Genomic DNA, 25,555 nt, shown 5'->3' with positions numbered 1-25,555 from the left:
ATTTGATCTTTGATAAGGCAGTCAAGCCAACTCACCTGGGACAGAACAGTCTCTTCAATAAATGGTGCCTAGAGAACTGGATATCCGTAAGTAAAAGAATGAAAGAAGACCCGTATCTCACACCTTATACAAAAATTAACTCAAAATGGATCAAAGATCTAAACATTAGGTCTAAGACCATAAAACAGTTGGAGGAAAATGTAGGGAGATATCTTAGGAATCTTACAACTGGAGGCGGTTTTATGGACCTTAAACCTAAAGCAAGAGCACTGAAGAAAGAAATAAATAAATGGGAGCTCCTCAAAATTAAACACTTTTGTGCATCAAAGAACTTCATCAAGAAAGTAGAAAGACAGCCTACACAATGGGAGACAATATTTGGAAACGACATATCAGATAAAGGTCTAGTATCCAGAATTTATAAAGAGATTGTTCAACTCAACAACAAAAAGACAGCCAACCCAATTACAAAATGGGAAAAAGACTTGAACAGACACCTACCAGAAGAAGAAATACGGATGGCCAAGAGGCACATGAAGAGATGCTCAATGTCCCTGGCCATTAGAGAAATGCAAATCAAAACCACAATGAGATATCATCTCACACCCACCAGAATGGCCATTATCAACAAAACAGAAAATGACAAGTGCTGGAGAGGATGCGGAGAAAGAGGCACACTTATCCACTGTTGGTGGGAATGTCAAAGGGTGCAACCACTGTGGAAGGCAGTTTGGCGGTTCCTCAAAAAGCTGAATATAGAATTCCCATACGACCCAGCAATACCATTGCTAGGTATCTACTCAAAGGACTTAAGGGCAAAGACACAAACGGACATTTGCACACCAATGTTTATAGCAGCATTATTTACAATTGCAAAGAGATGGAAACAGCCAAAATGTCCATCAACAGAAGAGTGGCTAAACAAACTGTGGTATATACATACGATGGAATATTATGCAGCTTTAAGACAAGATAAACTTATGAACCATGTAATAACATGGATGGACCTAGAGAATATTATGCTGAGTGAATCCAGCCAAAAACTAAAGGACAAATACTGTATGGTCCCACTGATGTGAACGGACATTCGAGAATAAACTTGAAATATGTCATTGGTAACAGAGTTCAGCAGGCGTTAGAAACAGGGTAAGACAATGGGTAACTGAAGCTGAAGGGATACAGACTGTGCAACAGGACTAGATACAAAAACTCAAAAATGGACAGCACAATAATACCTAATTGTAAAGTAATCATGTTAAAACACTGAATGAAGCTGCATCTGAGCTATAGGGTTTTTTTGTCTTTGTTTGCTTGTTTGTTTGTTGTTGTTTTTTACTATTATTACTACTTTTATATCTTTTCTTTATATTAACATTTTATATCTTTTTCTGTTGTGTTGCTAGTTCCTCTAAACCGATGCAAATGTACTAAGAAACGATGATCATGCATCTATGTGATGATGTTAAGAATTACTGAGTGCATATGTAGAACGGTATGATTTCTAAATGTTGTGTTAATTTCTTTTTTTTTTCTTTCCGTTAATAAAAAAATAAAAAATAAAAAAAAAACATATTATAAGTGCAAAGGCAACTGCTAAATATTTCTTTAAAACAGGTATAAATTACAAGTCAGTAATGAGATAAAATGAGTGATAAAAATATTCGGAGGAATCTCCTAGGCCTTTTATGTTCAACACATGTCGCTGAATATATCAAGATGGCAAGGCCCTGGCCTCTCTTCCACCTGGGCCCCTGACTGGGATCATTCATACAAACTGGTAATTTTGAGAGAGGAGGTAAAATGTTTTTCTCCAGGCAAAGGCAGGCTTGCTTACTGTTTGCCAAAAAGGGCAGAGCCCGGGTTCCTCAGCCACAACACAAACCCACTTTGTGTATAGCATGCATCTGGGCTCACCGCACCTTAGGGTCAGGGGAAACAAACAACTATGCTGATGCTCACGCTGTTTGTTGTGCCATGAATATTAAACTGTTTTACTCTGAAAAAAAAAAAAAGAATGTTAATCACAAAAGCAGACAGATGAAAATTAACACAGCTTTGGAAACAAAGGGATACAAAGATCTATCTCCAGAGACATTTAGAAACATCCACTTTCAAGTTCTTGAGGTCTGAGACTGTGGTGTTAAGCACAGGGCAGTTGAGCAAACATCATTTTAAGCTCTGTGTACATATGCATTCTCTCTTTTTGCCCTAATAAACATTATTGGCATTTTTGTTAGAATTGAAGGTCCAGATTTTAAAAGCTGGAAGTATTTACCCTGGTATCATTCTTGGCTGCGGTAGAAAAATGGATACATCATTTCAGTTCCAGGGAGACAAAAGGACAAGTATCGGCCTCACTGCTCCTTCAGACGCTTGAGCAATACCACAAGTCTACTAACACCAAGTCCTATACCTCCTAATTAACAATGAACTCAAAGAAAGATTCCACAGAAGCACCTTCCTCCCACAAATGAACTCTTCAATAACTTAACTAGTCGAAAACCAGACTATTTGGCACTGTGCCAAGGAATGAGTGTTTAAAGAGAGTCCTCAATTTTGAAAAGAAATACATGTGATTTCCCATATTCATATGAGAATAAGAACGGTTCATGACATATATAAGCAATAATTGTGCAAGAGAGAAAACATTACTCTTAGGTAGAAGTCCAAGTGTGGACTTCACATGGAAATGAATTTTGATTCAATAAAACAATGAACTTCAAGAGTTGTCCAATAATGAATGTGGCTGTCCTACAGAGTACCTAGCTCCCTTTCAATAAAATGTTCAAACACTAGATAGATGACTATAAATCAAAGGGAGATGTGTCATAAATACTCAGAAACTGAGAAAATGCCTAAGATTTCATCCAGCCCTAACATCTACAACTCTGTTAAGATCAGCATCACAGTAATGTCTATATACTATCAACTTGTACTACCAGAGTTCAGATTTATTTGTTTTACTATAACTGGCCTCTCGACCCACAGAAAACTATTTTTACAACCATAAGGCAAGAATCATATTGGGCCTTCAAAGCTTATTAACAAAAGATTAATCTTTATTCATTCAAGTAAAAAAAGGGACCAAGGACTTTGGAATCAGATAATTCTTTGTGTGATTCCTTGTCCAACCATGGCATGACTTCAAACAAGTAATTTACCTCTCTGAGCTTTAGTTTTATAAAAGGGAATCGACCTTATCCCACAGAGTTCTGAAAACTTCTTACTCAAGCTACATGCCTACAGAATAAAAGTATTCTCTTTCAGAAGCTACTCATTCTTTAATAACCTGCATAATTTTACCCCTTCCATATTCTCCAGGATTTTCGAGGCAAAGTAATTTCTTTCTACTCTGAACCTCCAAAGTATGTCACATACCTCTCTAAAAATAAAATCACATTTTGAATCCTAAATTATAAAACAATGTGAATTTGAGATTTTATTATGGTTGGAGAGCTTTACAAACCTGACTCAGGAAGAAATGAGGCTAATGAGTATTTGATTACCTATTTTAACAATTTTTAAGTGTTCCTATTAAAAAGCACAGTACCTATTTGTGACAAAGTCTAGGCCCAAAGTAAATTTCTAAATTCTTCACCCACTGTAACTTTCACAGCTCCAATGGACTAAAACCTGACTTTATTCACAATATGTTTTCCCCCTAGAAGTTCCACACCCCCAACCAACCTGTCAACATATGGAAATCTGATTCAGTCATTAAAGCCTAATTCTAATGGCATCTCTTCTCTGAAGTTATCCCTGATGTCCCAGGAAGAATTTCTGTTTTTTTAAAATCACAGGACATACCACTTAAATCTCAGTTTTGTGATTTAAAGGCAATTATTTTCCTATGTCCTCCATGCTAGACTGTAAGTTTTCAAGGTCATAGGCAATGTCTTATCACTTTGCATTCTGTTGGATTTTTCCCTAACCCCAACACTTAGCAGAGGGCCTAGGAAGGTATAGGCAATTGATAAATATTTAATTAATGACATTATTCTCCCATAATACAATAGGAGAATAGGAAAATGGTGAAAGAATAAAAAAACTGACACAAACTTATTTTTAAATGAAAATTACAGATCAAAAATGAGAAAATCATCAATATTAATGCAAAGGGATATTAAAGGGCAATAAAAATGAAATTCCACTGTATGGATTAATCTCACAAACATTATTTTGAGTAACAGAAGCCAGTCAAAAAGAGTACATATTTTGTATGATTCCATTTATATGACGTTCAAGAACAAATAAAACTAATGTATGCTATTAGAAGTCAAGAGAGTGATTAACCTTGAAGGAAAAAGGAAAATTAACTGTCACCAAAAGAGACAATGAGAAAAACTTCTGGATGCTGATAATGTTCTATGTCTTCATCTTTGTACTGGTTACAACAACATATTCATTTATGAAGTACTTTAATCTGTATAATAGGTATACTTCTTATAGGTACATAATATTTCAACAATTTTTTTAAAAAATGAAATATTTATCACTATTTCTATGTTTGTTCTGAAAAAAATTTAAGTACAAGGATTCATCTGGAAATCTAAAATCATTATGACGATAGAAGTTTTAAAAATATACAGGACAGCAAGGCAGAAAACTCTGATAATTTAGGTTATAGTACTTTATGCCATTTAAGCAAGCCTATACTACCCATTAAATAAGCTCATATTTTTTAGAAAGAGGTAAACTAAAATTTAAGATAATTGCTCACGAGTTCTATCATTAACTATTATTGGTCATTGTGTCTTTCCCACCATGTCCTACACATGTCTATCCTTTTCTAAGTAACAAACATAAAGAACAAAACATTACCCTGATGTGAAATAATGGGCAAGAAAATTTTTGAGACATATCATTTATTTGTTTGGAAACTGTAGTACAGAATGAAAGATTAAAAACAAAATTAACTAAAGTATTCTTTAAAATTAAATTCTTAAGAAACTTAAGTTTAGTAATAGCTTGCTCTACTATATTGAAGCTAAAATACATTAACAGGAACATTTAAATGGGAGAACATTTATTTTCAATATTACTTGTCACATATTTTTAAAAATCTATTAGCAAACTTGATTGAAAGTAAACGTATTAGCTTGGAATGTTATGCATAATTAAAGTTCCCTTTAGAGATAGTTTAAAATAAAAAGTATAAACTATTTTGTTGATTTACAAAAAGTTTAGATTTTCATTACTAACCCAAAACACACTATCTAAAAATTTTTCACAATTGGCCATAAAGTTTCAAAAGCAGTGGCCTAGCCTGGATACAGCCTAGAATATATTAAGTAAATAATAAAAAAGTAGTGGCAGGGTGCAAAGGAAGTTCAGTGGTGGAATTCTCAACTGCCGTGAGAGAGACCAGGGTATATGATTCCGAGGCCATGCACTTCCCCCCAAAAACAAGCAAACAGAAAGAAAACAAAAAACCAAACAAATTCAAAGAATGGTGCTGCAATAACGGGATACTCACATGGAAAAAGAATGAAATGTGACCCCCACCATATAGCATAGAAAACAAAAAAAAAAGCAGTGGCCTGTTGTAAATGCATTCTTCTCATTATTACAAGCAATATATACGCATGATCATATATATATATATACTATATGCTTTAAGAAACAACTTGTACATGAGATGTAAAATTCCAAATGAAATAGTTGGCATAATTTGAGAAAAGGGGAGATCATGAGTGAGAAAATGGTTGACATTTAATGATATAACAAGGGTACCTTACTAAAATAATTCTCATTCACTGCATAAGTTAAATAAAACTCTCATTCCTCATGCTGATTTAATTCAAGCACTATATGATGTACTTTATCTTATATTTTATTAATACACTTCAACCACACCTCCCAATTCATTGAATTTTTTTATTTATTAATTTCAATTTAGTGTTACTAAGATTAGATTGTTTTAGAGAGGTTACTTTCTATTTACTAAAAAAGCAATTCAAGAAAATATTTCAAAGCAATATACTTCTGCAAAACATGGCAAAAACAATGAAAAAATGTATAAGAAGTCTTATCTACTTAAAAGCAAAATATTTCCAAATAAATATTAGCATTCTGTGATCTGATGCTTTCAATATTTAACTGGGATATTTTCTTTTAGATGTCTGCAGACATATTTTAAATTACATTTCACAATATTTACAGTCACCCTTACATATCCTTACAGTAAGCCTTAATAAATGTACAGCATATTACCTATTTAAACATTCAACTCTTTTCATGTAAACTATAATTCATTTTGGAAATTTTAGCTCTGTGAAAAAAGTAATTGTTAGGCATTTTCTATAATAAATTATACTTAGTGTTCGTAATGAAATTTTTATTTTAGTTTTGTAAGTGATACATCAACACATAAGTGAGCTATCAGGTTTCACAAATTCCTATTAAAGCTGATATCAACTTAACCCTACCTGTGAATAAAGACATGTATTTCTTCATAGATCAAAATATAAAACTTGGCCAAATGCAACATACCATATATACTGAAATAAAAATTTGAAAAGTGAAATCCATTTCTACACACCATAATAAGTGACATGAAGAATATTTATGGGAATGGACATACTGAAGTTTATCAAGCAAAATTAAGAATAATTACTTGATAATTGTTTCATCTTATAGAGGAACTGCTTCTAAGAATTAACTACAACTTTTTAAATTTTCTGAACCAGTAGGCAAATTTCTTTCAAAATGTAAGCATTTACATTTTTAAAATTTCATTTAAAAAACTATATATTACTAAAGGAACATATTTTTATCAAATGAAGTATTATAGTTAAGGAAAAAGTACCTATTTATCTGAAACTCATGATGGTCTTTATAAATAACTAATGGAAAGTATATCCTACAAAAACTAAGCTTAGTAATTTGGATGAGAAACCACAGATATGATCCAAATAATTCAAATAATACAAATTTTTAAAATGTAAAACTATTTCACTAGAAAATAATTTCAGATATTTAATCCTTATTTTCATATTTAAATACATCTTTATATATTAAAAATAATGCTTTCTATTAAAGATGGTATTATCATTAAGTATTGGCATTCTTTCTATTAATCTATTTAAATTTAAGGAAATAAAGTCTACAAATAAAAGAAACCCAATACTGAATAATAAAAAAGGGCTAAATCAATTAATTTCCTACAAAATGCTGCTACTCCACATGTCATGGGCATACTTTTCTCAGTGGCTATAAATATATATATGAAACTGTTACTTAATAGATAAAACTTAAGCCTTGATATTAACTTGCAACATTTTTATCTTTGTAACTACTCAGGAAAAAAAAGAGAGAAAGGTAACTATTGCAAAGTGAGGCAGCTACATTTCACTATAGTTCCAATACAGATTAAAAGTTATTACTGTAACATTATTAGCATTACCATAAAAGCTGCTATGAATTAATACTATTGAGAGAGAAATGAGATTTTGAGGGTCTCAGTAAAAGACAGTACCATTTCAGGTATTGTTATCATAGGCTTTTTTTTTTTTAACAAAACTAACGAACTGGCATAAAAATTAAACATTTAACGCTTTTCCCCTCCAAAAACAATAAATGAACTTAACGTAAACCATATTTTAACATGCAATACTTACCAGCAAGCAGGGAGTTTCAGAAGTTTACCATAAAGAGCAGTGCTGAAAGAAGGAATAATTGTTACAGGTAAGCAGTAAGATCCTTGGCAATCCAAAGAGGTTAGGCCTGCCTGGAAACCAAATATCTGAAATAAAAAAGAAAAGATCCAAATGTTCACAGAAACAGTTTTAATAAGCAAGGGATGAAAGACATCAGTTTCAATCTGTTGTACAACAGCTGCATATGAAATATGCTCCAAAGTCTTTTCCACTTCCCAATCAACATTTTCTTTTATTCAATTTCATATCATCTAAGTCAGAACTTAGAGATTTAAAAGATGCAATGCTTCTTTCAGAACTACAAAGGATCACTGCTTTCTTACATAAATTTTTTTAGTTTTATATTTTATTTCTATACATTATTCTCATTTAGTGTTTTATTCTCTGCTAAAATGTACATATTTCCACATATATAAATGGCTGTGTGCATTTTGTACATTGTAAATATTAAATAATTGCTGTCAATATTGTTTTAGGACTAAAAGAATATTACAGCAACAATAATCTTAAAAATGTACTTGGCTTTCAATCAGCATTGAGGATATAAGAAAAGGATATCCAAATGCATTCTAAGTATTGTTTCTTCTCCCCCTTCTTTTGTGAAAATGATTGTAGAATTGACATTTTCACCCCAGCAAATTTGGTGCATGCTATAAATTCATTCTAATATGTTTACACTTAAAATGAGCAGATACACTAAAAAAATTTATAAACATTCCCTGCAATTCTTCAACACTATATTTGCCCCAATAAAAAGAAACAATATCACATCAAATTTTATATAACACATTACAGAGAACTGTATATGATTATTTCCAATAAGACAGAAGATAAACATTTCACACTGAAAACAATAACCAAGGATACAAAACAATAAGTTACTGTTTTCTGATAACATGCAAAAAGCAGCTTAGCTTATCTCCAAATTTATCTTTAGTTATTATTTTTTACTACTTTGGTTTATAAAGCATTGAGTTTCACATCTCTATGGTTTAATTAATACTAACAGTGAAGTTCTACACTGAAACATATTTTAAATTTCATTATTAATTTTCAAAACAAAATGCTTTACTTTAATAAGCATAAAATAATGATCAATTTCAAAAAAAGTCACTTTCACATGGTTCAAAAACTGTCATGTTCTCACAATCCTATCATTTGCCAAAATGACAACGTCAAATCCTTTCTACCAAAATTAATTTTCAGTGGGTAAAATAATTTTTTAAAATAAGTTATTTTTGAGAAATACATCTTCATGGAAAACTGTACTTTCAAAGAATCTATCTACCTAATTATTATCAAAGAAAATGAAACTGATATACCTACTAATTCCTATAAAACTCACTATCAACAAAGTGGCAAGAATTAAAGAACTGAGAAGAAGGAAAAAGCATGTTTTTACTATTTAAATGATCACCTTAAAAATTAATTTATTCTACATTCATTCTTTTTTCAAGACTTGTTCTGAGCACTCTGTAGACAAAGAAACATGCTGGGCAATGTACAATTACAGCATTTCATGTTTCTTCTGAAAGACTAAGTATTTAAGGGTTCTGTAGTTTACAATTATTACTACTACTTAATAAAAAATGTGATTAAAATAATGCCCAATTTCTACATATTTCCAGAATTACTAAGGATAAATTTTGACTCATAAAATTATCTATTTATAACTACGAATTGCCTAAGAGCCCCTTTCTAATATTCTATAAACATCCCACAATATAATTACAGACATTTTCATTAATTGTCTCAAGATGGAAACTGGATGTAGAGGAGATCCCCTGCTGGTTGTCTATGGAAGTACAAAGGTATTTGGGGAAACTGCACATTAATCTGTAATCTTTAAACACTTTTTATTATATCTACATGTTGTACTGAGGTGTTTCCAAGGGACCATGCAAGAAACTATAAATTATAATAAAAGTAGGGGGAGGGAGGCTATTGTGAAAAGAAATCACCCTCTATATTAGTTTGGATTACTTTTAAAGGATCATACTGTGCTTCCTATTACTCATCCTTACCAAAATTAATTATTTCAAAATAACAAATTTTCAACTCTCTGCATTAAATTACAACAATGAGATGCATAGATTTACAATGTATTTGTAATTCAATAGTTTGTCAACAGCTCTTGAGTAAGATTACAAGTTCTTAATCTACAGAAAGGAATTGAGGCTACTTTCTTTCACCAAGGATAGTTCACATATTCAAAGTGTTGAGCACTACTAAAAAATTTTCTTTATGTATAAGAATGCATGAAGCAGTAAGTGTGACTATAAATAGAAGTTTAGCTGAAGGAAATTTCAACTTGAATAATACTACATACATGCCACACATTAAATGAAAGTTGAACACAGTGTCACCTTTTAAGATTCAATTAGAAAACTACAAAAATAAATATTTCACAAATATTTTAATACTTTACAATGAATGCTCTATAATTAACAACCCAAATAGAAGAAATTTGAGTAGTTTAGATAGATCATAAAACAACTTACTAAGAGCAAAAATTACTGATATAATATGATTCACAATTTTCAAAAGACAAAAATTACAGAAAGCACATATCACCCGTAAATGACAATGAAATCATAATAATTGGAATATAAAACAAATTACTTTTATGTTGTCATTATAAGACATTTGGTATAACAGTACTATCAACATCCTAAATTGGTGTCCCTTCATTAAAGGAACAAATAATCAAGCAATATCTTCACATCAAAAGTTAAGGTGTTGTACAAATACAAAAACATTTCATATGAGGGAGAACAAATGAATGTCAACATTGTAAGGGACTGAAAAATGGATGGTATACAGAAAAAGGTACAATCAACGCAAGCCAGGGTCTATAATCAACAGTTACATTGTAATATGCTTCCACTGAATGTAAAAGACATTATGTGGAAATTAAATGTCAAGAAGTGGGGGTCATGGGGGAGGATATGGATTCTATGCTTAGAAAAGTAAACGTCTTCGTGCAGATTATACAGGCGAAGGCATATCTATTAGGTTAGATTGCATGATGTATGAATAAAACTGTATAAAAATAAATAGAAACAAGTGCTCAAGAAAATGTGGAGAAAGAGATGTACCTATTCACCTTTGGTAGGGAAGCTAGGGCCTCCAGAAGGCAGTGTGGTGGTTCCACAGGAGACTAGGGGTGGGACTGCCATATGATCTTGTAACCCCATTGCTAGGTATATACCTGGAGGAACTGAGAGTGGGGACACGAAAGGACATTTGCACACTGGTGTTCATGGCATCAGTGTACATGATTCACAATAGATGGAGGCAGTCTAAGGGTACAATGACCAAGGAATGGAAAGGGGAACTGTGGTGATACATACAATGGACTATGACTGCATGAAGGAAGGAAGTCGTGAGGCATGCAGATAGGTGAATGAACCTTAAGGATAGCATGTTGAATGAAATGTCAGAAATAAAAAGACAAATATTATCATGCCTCATTCATATGGATTAATTATAATATACAAACTCAGAGAACTATAAGTTGAGAGCATGGGTTATCAGGTTGGGGCCTATTGTAAAGATTCTGCAATTATAAGCTCTTAGAGGAGTCATATATTTAGGAGCTGTAACTGATATTTCTAAATTCTGAGATACTGAGCTATTTGTATATAACCTGGTCGTTCCATGAAACTTCAGGTATTTATGTGACATCTTAGACTCAGAGTTGGAACAATGAAGCAATGAAAGTCAGCATTACCCACTCAGCAACTGTTTAAAAGGGTGAAAAGTGATCAGACTACATCTAGAGATATAAATTAAGCTGATACGGATAGACTAAGATAAATCAGAATACTGGGTAAAGAATGATATGGTGCATATTTTCAAACTTCAACCTCTGTGCAAGGCCAAAGGGAGAGAGATTTATTTGGTGCAAAATTTATATTTTGGGTAGCACATTATGTAATTTAACTGGTGTTCTAGTTTGCTAGCTGCTGGAATGCAATATACCAGAAACGGAATGGCTTTTAAAAGGGGAAATTTAATGAGTTGCTAGTTTACAGTTCTAAGGCCGAGAATTAAAACAAGTCTATAGAAAAGTCCAATCAAAGGCATCCAGGGAAAGATACCTTGGTTCAAGAAGGCCGATGAAGTTCAGGGTTTCTCTCTCATCTGGAAAGGCACATGGTGAACACGGTCAGGGCTCCTCTCTCAGCTGGAAGGGCACATGGTAGACACGGCGTCATCTGCTAGCTTACTCTCCTGGCTTCTGGTTTCATGAAGCTCCCCGGGAGGCATTTCCCTTCTTCATCTCCAAAGGTTGCTGGCTGGTGGACTCTGCTTCATGGTGCTGCAGCATTCTCTGCTCTCTCTGAGTCTCTCATTCCCCAAAATGTTTCCTCTTTTATAGGACTTCAGAAACTAATCAAGACCCACTCAGATGGGTGGAGACATGTCATCCCCTAATCCAGTTTAACAACCGTTCTTAACTAAATCTCATCAACCAGGGAGATGATCCCATCACAGTCCCAAATACACAGCATTGAATAGAGACTATTCTACCTTTAAGAAATGGGATTTATATTAAAACATGGCTTTTCTTAGGGGGCATATATCCTTTCAAACCAGCACAACTGGTATGGTCAGTTTACTGAACACCTTAATTACATGGAATCTTGAATAGGATGTGCGATCTTGTTAGTTTGTACAGTTAGTGTGATGTCTCAATATATCCCAGAGTAATATGAGCAGAGAATCAAAAAGTATTTGCAAAATCCCCTTGGGGATCTGGGATGAAAGGAGGAAATATTAAACTTCCTCACCTGGGGAATTACTGACATTCTCACAACAAACACAATAAGCTGAGCCCTCAGTCCTGGGGCTCAACCTGATTCTGCAAAGGAGAAGCTAAGCATACTGCTAATTTCTCAGTCACCTCTAGAGAACCTCTTTTGCTGCTCAGATGAGGCCTCTCTCTGTATGCCAATTCAGCAGGTGAACTCACTACCCTCACCACTATATGGGACATGACTCCTAGGGGTGTAAATCTCCCTGGCAACATGGGACCTGACTCCTGTGATAAACTGGGACCCAACATCATGGGATTGAGAAAGCCTTCTTGACCAAAAGAGGGAAGATAAAAATGAGACAAAATAAAATTTCAGCGGCTGAGAGATTTCAGAGTTGAGAGGTTATCCTGGAGGTTGTTCTTCACATTACAGAGATATTTCTTTTTAATCTATGGTATATTGGAATGGCTAGAGGGAAGTACCTGAAACTGCTGAACTGTGTTTCAGTAGCCTTGACTCTTGAAGAAGACTGTATAACTATATAGCTTCTACAATTGACTGCGTGATTATGAAAACCCTGTGTCTGATGCTCCTTTTATCCAGGGTGAGGGCATATGAGTTAAAATAATTACAATTATAATAAGTAAATAAATAACGGGGCGATAAAGGGTAAAATTTGAGTAAATTGAAATACTGTGGGTCAATGAGAGGAACCTGTAAGAGGTATGGGAGCCACGAGTTCTTTTTTTTTTTTTATTTCTTTTCCTGAAGTGATACAAATAAATGTTCTAAAATGATCATGGTGAAGAATACACAACTATGTGATGATATTATGAGCCACTGATTGTAAAATATGGTTGTACTGTATATGTGTGGATATTCTCAAAAAAATATTAAAAATAACTAAAAAATTTTTTAAAAACTGCTTTTAAAATGAGAGACACAAGTGTAAATAACAAAAAAGGTTAATTCGTATACAATAATACTTTGAAACAGGTAAACACTGACATTCAAGAATGGTTATAAGTAGAATTCTACATCATTAACAATGAACATGTTAGAAAGAAAAATCCTTCAGGGGAAAAGGATGGAACCAGAACTAGTCAACTGGAAATAACCACTGAATATTAAAACGCTTAGAGATTATTTCAAGAAAATTATTTAGGGTTTAGGTTATTATTTAAATATTAGTGATACTGTTTAAAGTAAATTCTTAGACATTATTTAACCCAGCCTCCACATTTTATACATGGGAGAAAATGAAGTTAAAAAAAAGTAAGTAACGTTTTCAAAATCACATTTTGCTGGATCAATATTATGTGTCAACACCACATATCTAGCAGAGATGAGAACTTAGGGCCACATTTAAAACGAGTTTCTCCTTTAAACCTGGGAAACTGCTATGCTGAATATTTTTGTATATATGTAGAACAGTGTTTATTGTTAGAGTTAGGGTTAAGATTACTATTAGTGTTTTCACTCCAACACGTTTTCCTATCTTCTAGGCACTTAAATTACTTTAAGTACCACAGTTAAAACCAAGTTTCACATGTAAATCTGGGAAATGCTATGTTAATTATCATCATATATATATATGTAGGACAGGATTAGGGTTAGGGCTAGCATTAGGAAAACTTAGTATTCATTCCAGACATTTTTCCCTATCTTCAAGGCAATTATATTTAATGAGTGCCACAGTTAAAGACAAGTTTCACCTGTGAATCTTGTAAGTGCTATGTTAATTAGCATCATAAACATGTGGGTTAGGGTTAGAGTTAGGAAAACAGTGTTTTCATTTCAACACATGATTCCCTATCTTATGGTCACTTATGTTAACTTAGTGCCATAGTTTCAAGAATAACTTTTATATACACTTTTATATCCATAAACCATCTGTAGCATCATTTTGTTTACCTAATTTACATAAATGGTATCCTATTGTAACCATCATTATGCTTACTAGTATTCCCACTAAACATTATGCTGCTGAAGGCTATAGCATGGACATATATGGACTTCTAGCTGCATCTTTCTCCTAGTACACATATGCAAAAACTTCTGAAGGGCAGGGGTCAGTAAATTACAGCCCACAGGAGAAATTCCATCTACCACCTGTTTCTGAATGCTCCACAAGCTAAGAATAATTTTCACACATGAACATTTAACATGCAGTTTGTAATAGGAACCCCAACTAGGTAAAAATCAAGGAAAATAATTCCATTCTTATAAAAACTGTCTTGTTCTAAACTCAAAGTTTGTGGAAATTTGTTCTCTTTTGTTATATAAGTATCTATATATTACTCTCTATTTTCCTCTTTCACCACAAAGCCTAAAATATTTTCTATCTGACCCTTTAGAGAAAAAGTTTGCTGACTTCTGTGCTAGGATATATACTAAAAATTGGATGAATGTGTTTTCAAATTAGTTAGATGTCACCAGCGTACTCTCAAAAATAACTATACCAATTTATACAACCATTGCCATATACAAGAACCCCATTTTTCCAAGATTCCCCATGAAAACTGTCTGAGATAAACAATTACCAAATCCAAAGAACCCAAAGGATTTGATTCTACCACAGCCTTCTTGAGCTTAATGAAGCATCTGCCGTGGCTTATCCATAGGAATAACAGGCCTTAAATTTAAATACCACTCTACACTTTACAGAGTGCTTTCATATAACTCATTTTCTACATATGTTTCAAATTTTAGCTGTTTTTCAGTACCTCAGCTATTAAATGCCATACATATTCAAAAGATAGGTTTTCCAGATAAATAAGAGAACTGGGAGAGAAAGAAAAAAGATGCATCTGCACATTTTCTTCACATATTCATATCAACTTCCTGAATTGATAAATTTTATTATATGAAGTGGAAGCCATATAGTATTTGTTCATATAGTCAATGCACTCATATGTACATATATAAAATTAAAACTCAAGCATTGGGAGGACCACAGTGGCTCAGCAGGCAGACTTCTCAACCTGCCATGCCAGAGACCTGGGTTCATCTCCTGGAGCCTGCCCATGCAAAAAAAAAAAAAACTCAGGCATTTGCTTAACTATTTAAACACAGAGTACATAGGGCCTAAAATGCCAAACACACATGAAATAAATGTCTCTTCAAATCCTCTACTATAATACTGTAACACTGAGATACGAAAATTTTCTCAAAGATTATAGAAATCATTCTAAGTAATATAAGCTGCTATAAACTTTCTAACAAATCAATATTTTGAGTCAATTCCAAATCTTCATATAAACAAAGACTTTCTACCAAATCCTGAAAATATTATAATGTACCACTAAAGAAGCATCAAAAGTGCAATGATATATTTGAGACTCCAGAATTTGCTTGTTTGTTTCTTGACTACTTTAATTCAAGTTCAATCATTTTCCTGCAATCTCCATCATGAGTGTCAACCCATTATTTATAGCAAAAATTTCTTTTAAAAAATTACTTAATATTCATAATACTAATTTAAGGTTTGGCTATATACATTATACTATATATACTGCATATATTATACTATGCTCAAACCTACTGCCTGATTCATTTACTTTACCCATTAAAGCTCTCATCAAAACTAATCAAAATATAAAAAATAACTAGACAGCATGTATTACAAAAGAGATTTTTTTGAAACATAATTATATCTTGGCCAGATTGTAAACAGTTTTTACATTATATTGGAAATTTAAGTGAGCTTTTAATGTACAAATAGTAATGGTGAAGAATTATGCCAATAACTTATAAATTAGTACATATGGTAACCAAGGGCTTTGGTGACTGTTTACCTAGAAGATGAGTACAAGTCTTATTCATCTTTAATGTTTAGAATATAGAAAGAACTTAATATTTACCAAATGAATGAGCCAATATGAGCAGAATACCTTGGAGAGATTAGTGAGTTGCATAAAATTACATGTGCTTTAACAAAGCAAGGAAAATAATCTTTATATTGTAGCCTGATACTGAAGTACCATTATTTAAAAAAATCATCTACCTCTGTTTTAGTTTGTAAAAGCTGACAGAATATAATACACCAGAAATGGAATGGCTTTCAAAAATGGGGAGTTTTTTAAGTTGCAAGTTTACCATTCTAAGGCCATGAAAATGTCCAAACTAAGGCATCCAGGGAGAGATACCTTGATTCAAGAAAGGCCAATGGGTCCAGAACATGGAAAGGCACACGGTCATGTCTACTAGCTCTCTCTCCCAGCTTTTTTAATGGCTTCCCCAGGGGCGTTTTATTTATGCATCTCCAAAGGTCTCTGGCTGTGTGGGCTGTGTTGGTTTCAAAGCTTTTTCCAAAATGGTTCCTTCTTAAAGGGGTCCAGTAAGCAATCCCACATTGAATGGGTAGAGAAACATTTCCGTGGACACCATCTAATCAAAACTCACCACCACAACTGGGTTGGTCACATTTCCACGGAAATGATCAAAAAGATCCCACCCAGCAATAATGAAAGAGGATTAAAGAAATTGGCTTTTCTGGGGTACACAACAGATTCAAACTGGCACAACCTCTGTGCATTAATTGTGGGAATGAATCAAAAATCAGTATAAAATATTTTTTAGATATCTTGCTTTCAAAAATACCTTCTGCTACTCTCTGTATGCCTGTATGGCATAAAACACTATGGCAGATCCCTGTAATAATGGCCCCCAATGAATCTCACCTCACTGTGTCCACGCCTCTCTGTAATGTGTTACTATCACTTCTCCATCAAGGAAGTGAAAACTATTTCTCTATCCTCTTGAAAATGAGCTTTGCATGGACAGATATGAAAACATGTTCATTCAGTCTACATGGCTTTAAAACATGAAAATGTTAACATCTTAAACATATATTCACAAAGGTGATCTAAAACTGATATTTAATATTAATTTAAAATATATAAATATTTAAGAACTTTAGAACATGATCCTATAAAGTATGAACCAATAAAGTCTGGAATCTACTTGTGGAGCCCTTTAATCTTTTAGTACTCTGCATGAAATTTATTGCTTTTTTAGTACTTATACTTTTTCTCAACATTTTCTTTTGAAGTAATTTCAAACATAATAGGACATTTATGAAAAAAATACAAAACCCATGAGAAAACTCCATACCCCCACCCAGATACCCAGAATCATCATCCTTTAACATTTCATCACTTTTGACATGTCATTTTATGTATACATCTATCATCCATTCATCTGTGTTCTAGACATTTCAGAATAGGTTGAATACATCATGCCCTTTAAATACATCATACTATATGAACTTCCATGTACATTTCCTAAGAAGAAGGACATTCACTTACGTAACCATCTAAAGTACAGTTATGAAGTTCAAGAAATCTAACATTCATAAGACTTACAGACTATAGTCTGGTTGTTTCCTATGTCCCAATAATGTTCTTTTCTGCCTTTTCTCTATGTGTTTAACTGTCATTTGCACCTTTTCTCCTCTATGAATATGTAGTATATTTAACTTTCACTGTTCCTTTAATCTCTCTCTTTTTTGGTTAATAGTATATATTCTTGAATTCAATTTTTTAGACTTTTTTTTAGTCCATAAAACACAGGATACCACAGTCTGGATCAGCTGGACCGGCTACAAGCCCTCCCAGAATCATGAGTTCCCCAAGCTGCTGAGCCAGCACCCCTCCCCCACAGGTTGCTTCCCAGAGGGGAAAGGAATGGGACTTTACTAGCAGCAGGGCAGAGCACGACTAAACTCCAACTGTGGAATTAATTCACAAATTCTGACTACTAAAAATAGGCCCCCAGCTCAGCTGAATGAACCTCGAGTCAAAGAGGAGGTTGGTGATTTCTGCCTCGGCACCAAAGGGTCAGGGTTGACGGAAAAAGAAGAAAGAAAAAAAATGAACAGAAGTTTTTTGTATCAGATAGCACGTAGTACATGAAAGGCTCTGGGCCCTGAGGAAAAGGAGGGGGCACTTAGGATCTGAAGGTACACAAAGCAACATACCAACTTATGCTCTTGATTGGCAAACCGAAGGAAGAGGGTCCTGCTCTGAGAAGGATTGTTCTCTTTCGTTTTTGTGGCTGTGTTTTTACAAAGGACTGACTGCCTGTGGATATATCACCAGGGCTTCTCAGGCTGCCCCAGGCATAGGCAGAAACAAGCTTATTTGAGAGCTTGTCTGGAGCCTGAGCCTTCCCCAGGAGAGGGGTGGGGGCTCACCTCAGGTGGATTCCCTCCCTCAAGGAATTCAGACCCAAATGTTTGGAAAATTGAGGCATTTAAAGTCACCCTACAACCTCTCCTCTGTCTCCACCACACCCCCAGCAGGAAGAGTCTGCTGAAGTTAAAGGTACTGGATCACCTTATGCTGATGGGACCTGAAGGCAAACAAGTGCCACATACTAGGCAGGACAGAAAAAACACAGAGATCAGAGACTTCATAGGAAAGTCTTTCAACTTGCTGGGTCTCACCCGCAAATAAAATTGACACAGGTGACTCTTTCCTTCTGATAGTAGGCCAGTTTGGTCTGGGAAAATCTGGCTGGAGTCTATAATACCTAAGTACACTGGCCTAAGGGTTGGGGGGCGGGGGGAAGGCACCACACAGGAAGGACAAGAAACAAGCAAACAAGAACTGAAAAATTCTGCTCTGTTAAACAAAACCTAAGCTAGTAGTCCAGAATAAGATCAATTGAATGTCAAAAAACAGACAGACAACAAAGTCATACAGCAAGATACTCCTAGGTAAAAGAAGTGAAAACAGTCTCCAGAACAAATTACTTAAGGTAATTAAATGCCTAGAGGCCAGCAAAAAATAACAAATCACACTAGGAAAACAGAAGATACCGCCCACTCAGAGGAAGAAACCAATTCAAATGAGATATAAGAGCTGAAACAATTAATTCAGACTGTACGGGCAGACATGGAAAACCTCATCAACAATCAAATCAATGAATTGAGGGAGGATATAAAGAAGGCTAGGAATGAACAAAAAGAAGAAACTGAAAGTCACAAAAAACAAATCACAGCACTTATGGCAATGAAAGGCGCAGTAGAAGAGATGAAAAAAACAATGGAAACCTACAATGTCAGATTTCAAGAGGCAGAATGTAGGATTAGAGAACTGAAGGACAGAACATCTGAAATCTGACAAGCAAAAGAAAATATAGGAAAGAGAATGGAAAAATATGAGCAGGGAGTCAGGGAACAGAATGACAACATGAAGTGCACAAATATATGTCTTGCAGGTATCCCAGAAGGAGAAGAGAAGGAAAAAGAAGGAGAAAAACTAATGGAGGAAATTATCACTGAAAATTTCAAATTCTTATGAAAGATTAAAATTACAGATCCAAGAAGTGCAGCATACCACAAACAGAATAAATCCAAAAACAGGCACTCCAAAACACTTGCTAATCAGAATGTCAGATGTCAAAGGAAAGAGAGAATCTTGAAAGCAGCAAGAGAAAAGTAATCCATCACATAGAAGGGAAGTCCAGTAAGACTATGCAGATTTCTCAGCAAAAACCATGCAGGCGAAAAGACAGTGGGATGATATATTTAAATTACTAAAATAGAAAAACTGCCAACCAAGAATTTTATATCCAGCAAAACTTTCCTTCAAAAATAAGGGAGAAATTAAAACATTTTCAGGCAAAAAATCAATGAAAGAATTTGTGACCAAGAGACCGGCTTTGCAAGAAATACTAAAGGGAGCGCTACAGACAGATACGAAAAGAAAGGAGACAGAGGGTGGAGAAGAATGTAGAAATGAAGAATATCACTAAAGGTAAAAGAAGAAGATTTAGATATGACATATAAAATCTGAAAGGCAAAATGGTAGAAGAAAGTATTACCCATACAGTAATAAAACGAAATGCTAATGGATTGAATTTCCCAATGAAAGAAACAGAATGGCAGAATGGATTAAAAAATGGGACCAATCTATATGCTGTCTACAGGAAACACAATAGACCCAAGGATAAACATAGGATAAAAGTGAAAGGGACGGAAAAAATATTTCATGCAAATAGGAATCAGAAAAAAGTAGGAGTAGCTACACTAATACCGAACAAATTAGACTTCAAATGTAAAACAGTTAAAAGAGACAAAGAAGGACACTATGTATTAATAAAAGGAACAATTCAACAAGAACACATAACAATCGTAAATATTTATGCACCGAACCAGAATGCTCCAAAATACATGTACCAAACACTGAAAAGAGATTTCATTTCCACACTCTCATCAATGGACAAACATCTAGACAGAGGATCAATAAAGAAACAGAGAATTTGAATAATACAATAAATGAGCTGGACTTAACAGACATTTATAACACATTACACCCCACAACAACAGGATACACCTTTTTTCTAGTGCTCATGGGTCATTCTCAAGGATAGACCCTATGCTGTGTCACAAACCAAGTCTCAAAAAATTTACAAAGATTGAAATCATACAAAACACTTTCTCAGATCATGAAGGAATGAAGCTGGAAATCAATAATAGGCAGAGTGCCAGAAAATTGACAAATATATGGAGGCTCAAAAACACACTCTTAATTACAAGAGAAATCAGTAAATATCTCAAGGCAAATGAAAATGAAAACACAACATTTCAAAATTTATGGGATGCAGCAAAGGTAGTGCTAAGAGGGAAATTTATTGCCTTAAACGCCTATATCAAAAAAAGAAGATAGGGCAAAAAATGAGGAATTAACTGTCCACTTAGAAGAATAGAGAAAGAACAGCAAACTAACCCCAAAGGAAGCAAAAGGGAAGAAACAATGAAAATTAGAGCAGAAATAAATGAAATTGAGAATATGAAAACAATTGAGAAAATCATCAAAACTAGAAGCAGATTCTATGAGAAAATCAACAAGACTGATGATAGATCTTTAGCAAGGTTGACAAAAAGAAGAAGAAAGAGGAGGCAAATAAATAAAATCAGAAATGGAAGAGCAGACATAACCACTGACCCCACAAAAATAAAGGAAGCAATAAGAGGATACTATGAACAACTTCATGCTAATAAACTCGACAATGAAGATGAAATGGTCAACTTTCTAGAAAGGCATGAACAACCAACTTTGACTCAAAAAGAAATAGATGACCTCAACAAACCAATCACAAGTAATGAAACTGAATCAGTCATTAAGAAGCTCCCCAAAAAGAAAAGTCCAGGACCAGATGACTTCACATGTGAATTCTACCAAACATACAAGAAAGCATTAGTACCAATCCTGCTCAAACTCTTCAAAAAAATTGAAGAGGAGGGAAAGCTACCTAACTCATTCTACCAAGCCAACATCACCATCATACCAAAGCCAGACAAAGATATTACAAAAAAAGAAAACACAGACCAATCCCTCTAATGAATATAGATGCAAAAATCCTCCACAAAATTCTAGCAAAGCGAATCCAGCAGCACATTAAAAGAATTATACATCATGACCAAGTAGGATTCGTCCCAGGTATGCAAGAATGGTTCAACATAAAAAAATCAATTAATGTAATACACCATATCAGCAAATCAAGCAGAAAAATCAAATGACCATCTCGATTGATGCAGAAAAGGCATTTGACAAAATTCAACATCCTTTCCTGTTGAAAACACTTCAAAGGATAGGAATAGAGAGTAACTTCCTTAAAATGATAAAGGGAATATGTGAAAAACCCACAGGGAACATCATCCTTATAGGGGAAACACTAAAAGCTTTCTCCCTAAGATCAGGAACAAGACAAGGATGTCCACAATCACCACTGTTATTCAACATTGTGTTCGAAGTTCTAGCCAGAGCAATTAGACAAAAAGAAATACAAGGCAACGAAATTGGAAAGAAAGATGTAAAACTCTCACTCTTGGCAGATGACATGCTACTATATGTCGAAATCCTTGAAAAACCCACAGCAAAACTACTAGAGCTAATAAATGAGTACAGCAATGTGGCAGGTTATAAGATCAACACTCAGAAATCTGTAGTGTTTCATTACACTAGTAATGAGCAATCTGAGGGGGACATCAAGAAAAAAATTCCATTTACAATTGCAACCAAAAGAATAAAATATTTAGGAATAAATTTAACTAAAGAGACAAAAGACCTATACAAAGAAAACTATAAAAATTGTTAAAAGAAATCACAGAAGACCTAATTAAATGGAAGAACATACTGTGTTCATGGACTGGAAGACTAAATATAGTTAAGATGTCAGTTCTACCTAAACCGATACACAGATTCATGCAATACCAATTAAAATCCAAACAACTTACTTTTCAGAAATAGAAAAACCAATAACCAACTTTATCTGGAAGGGGAGGGTGCTGCGAATAGCTAAAAGTATCCTGAGAAAGAAAAATGAAGTCAGAGATCACACGCCACCTGATTTTAAGGATTATTATAAAGCTACAGTGGTCAAAACAGCATGGTACTGGCATAAAGATAGATATACTGACCAACGGAACTGAATAGAGTTTTCAGATATAGACACTCTCATCTATGGAAAATTGATCTTTGATAAGGCAGTCAAGCCAACTCACCTGGGACAGAATAGTCTCTTCAATAAACGGTGCTTAGATAACTGGATATACACATGCAAAGAAATGAAACATCTATATCTTATACCCTATACAAAAATTAACTCAAAATGGATCAAAGACCTAAACATTAGATCTAAGACCATAAAAATGTTAGAATAAAATATAGTGAATTATCTTACAAATCTTATAATAGGAGGTGGTTTCCTACACCTTACATCCAAAGCATGAGCACTGAAGAAAGAAACGAGAACTCCTCAAAATTAAACACTTTTGTGCATCAAAGAATTTCATCAACAAAGTAAAAAGACAGCCTACACAATGGGAGACAATATCTGGAAACGATATACCAGATAAAGGTCTAGTATCCAGAATATATAAAGAGATTGTTCAACTCAGCAACTAAAAGACAGACAATGCAATTACAAAATGGGAAAAAGACTTGAACAGGCACTTCTCAGACGAGGAAATACAAGTGGCCAAAAGGCACATGAAAAGATGTTCAACTTCCCTGGCTATTAGGGAAATGCAAATCAAAACCACAATGAGATATCATCTCACACTCACCAAAACGGCCATTATCACTAAAACAGTAAATGACATGTGCTGAAGAGGATGTGGAGAAAGAGGCACACTTGTCCACTGTTGTGAGATTGTCAAACGGTATGACAACTGTGGAAGACAGTTTGGGGAGGTCCTCAGGAAGCTAAGTATAGAACTGCCATGTGATCCGGCAGTACCACTGCTAGGTATCTACTCAGAGGACATGAGGGCAAGGACCCAAACGGACATTGGCCACCAACATTTATAGCAACATTACTGACAATTGTGAAGAGACGGAAACAGCCCAAATGTCCCTCAACAGACTAGTGGCTCAACAAGCTGTGGTATATACATACGATGGGATATTATGCAACTGTAAGACAGAATAATGTTATGGAGTATGTCACAACATGGATGGACCTTAAGGACATTATGCTGAGTGAGATCAGCCAGAAACAAAAGGGAAAATACTGTATGGTAACACTGATATGAACTGACATTAGTGAATAAACTTGCAGAATTTCATTGTTAACAGAGATCATCAAAAGATAGAAATAGGGTAAGATACTGGGTAACTGGAGCTGAAGGGATACAGATTGTGCAAAAGGACTGACTGTAAAAACTCAGAAATGAATAGTACAATACCACCTAATTGTGGTACAATTATGTTAGAACACTGAATGAAGCTGAATATGAGAATGATGGAGAAGGGCTGGGGGCACAAATGAAATCAGAAAGAAAGATAGATGATAAAGATGGTATAATCTAGGAATGCCTAATGATAGTGACTAAATGTACAAATTTAAAAACGTTTTTGAAATACGAAGAACAAAAGAATGTCAATACTGCAGGGTATTGAAAATAGATGGTAATTAATATTTAAAAATTTTAACTTCTGGGTGAGATTAAAGCAAAAAATGTTTATTTCATACAAAATTTATATTTTTTTGTAGATAAATATACAACTGTATATAACTGACTAGTGCAGTTCCTAATATAACTTATGTGGACAGCTTAAATGAACACCGTAAGTACATGGAACCTTGAGTAGGGCATAAGATTTTGTAGGTTTGTCCAGAGTGATGCCCCAATAAATCCCAGAGTGATATGAGCAGTGAGTAAAAAAGTATTTGCAAAGTTCCCTTGGGGGAACGGTGAGAAAAGGGGAAAATTCAATGTCCCCAAGTGGAGAATTCTTGATATTCACACAAGCGGTGAGGACAACCAAAGCAACAGGCTGAGTCTCCAATCTTGGGATTTGTTCACATGAAACTTAATCCCACAAAGGATAGGTCAAACCTACTTAAAATTAGGCCTAAGAGTCAACCCCAAGAGAACCTCTTCTGTTGCTCAGATGCAGTCTCTCTCTCCAGCCAACACAACAAGCAAACTCAACACCCTCCCTGTCTACGTGGGACATGACTCCCAATGGTGTAAACCTTCCTGGCAACGTGGGACAGAAATCCTAGAATGAACTGGGACTCAGCATCAAGGGATTGAGAAAATCTTCTCGACCAAAAGGGGGAAGAGCAAAATGAGACAAAATAAAGTGTCAATGGCTGAGAGATTTCAAAAAGAGTTGAGAGGTTATCCTGGAGGTTATTCTTACACACTAAATAGATTGTTAGTCAAGATGTAATGGAGAGGCTGGAGGGAACTGCCTGAAAATGTAGAGCTGTGTTCCAGTAGTCATGTTTCTTGAAGGTGATTATGTAGTGATTCAGCTATCAGAATGTGACTGTGTGATTGTGAAAACCTTGTTTCTGATGCTCCTTTTATCTAACTTATCAACAGATGAGTAAAACATAAATAATAGAGGAATAAAAATAAATAATAGAGGAAACAAATGTTAAAATAAATTTTGACTGAAATGCTAGTGATCAATGAAAGGGAGGGGTAAGAGGTATGGTATGCATGAACTTTTCCTGTTGTCTTTTTATTTCTTTTTCTGAATTGATGCAAATGTTCTAAGAAATGATCATGATGATGAATATGCAACTATGTGGTGGCTTTGTGAATTACTGATCATATATGTAGAACAGAATGATCAGAAGTTAAGAACGTTTGTGTTTGTTGTTATA

General features: G+C 34.3%; 1 protein-coding gene across 16 annotated transcripts in view; it reads right to left on the bottom strand.

Moving 5' to 3' along the window:
• VPS13B (vacuolar protein sorting 13 homolog B) overlaps positions 1 to 25,555 on the bottom strand; it is a 1,000,970-nt gene that overhangs the window by 803,852 nt on the left and 171,563 nt on the right. For all 16 annotated transcript variants that reach the window (XR_013178353.1, XR_013178354.1, XR_013178355.1 and 13 more), the window contains one exon: positions 7,620 to 7,744. Coding sequence is in view for 12 of the 16 variants with exons in the window: in XM_077167321.1 (XP_077023436.1) it covers positions 7,620 to 7,744 (125 nt within the window). In the remaining 4 variants the exon portion in view is untranslated. The remainder of the gene's footprint in view (positions 1 to 7,619; positions 7,745 to 25,555) is intronic.

Source organism: Tamandua tetradactyla, chromosome 6, assembly GCF_023851605.1.
Source record: "Tamandua tetradactyla isolate mTamTet1 chromosome 6, mTamTet1.pri, whole genome shotgun sequence".
Taxonomy (NCBI): domain Eukaryota; kingdom Metazoa; phylum Chordata; class Mammalia; order Pilosa; family Myrmecophagidae; genus Tamandua; species Tamandua tetradactyla.
This window is presented reverse-complemented; position numbering and strand designations above follow the sequence as displayed.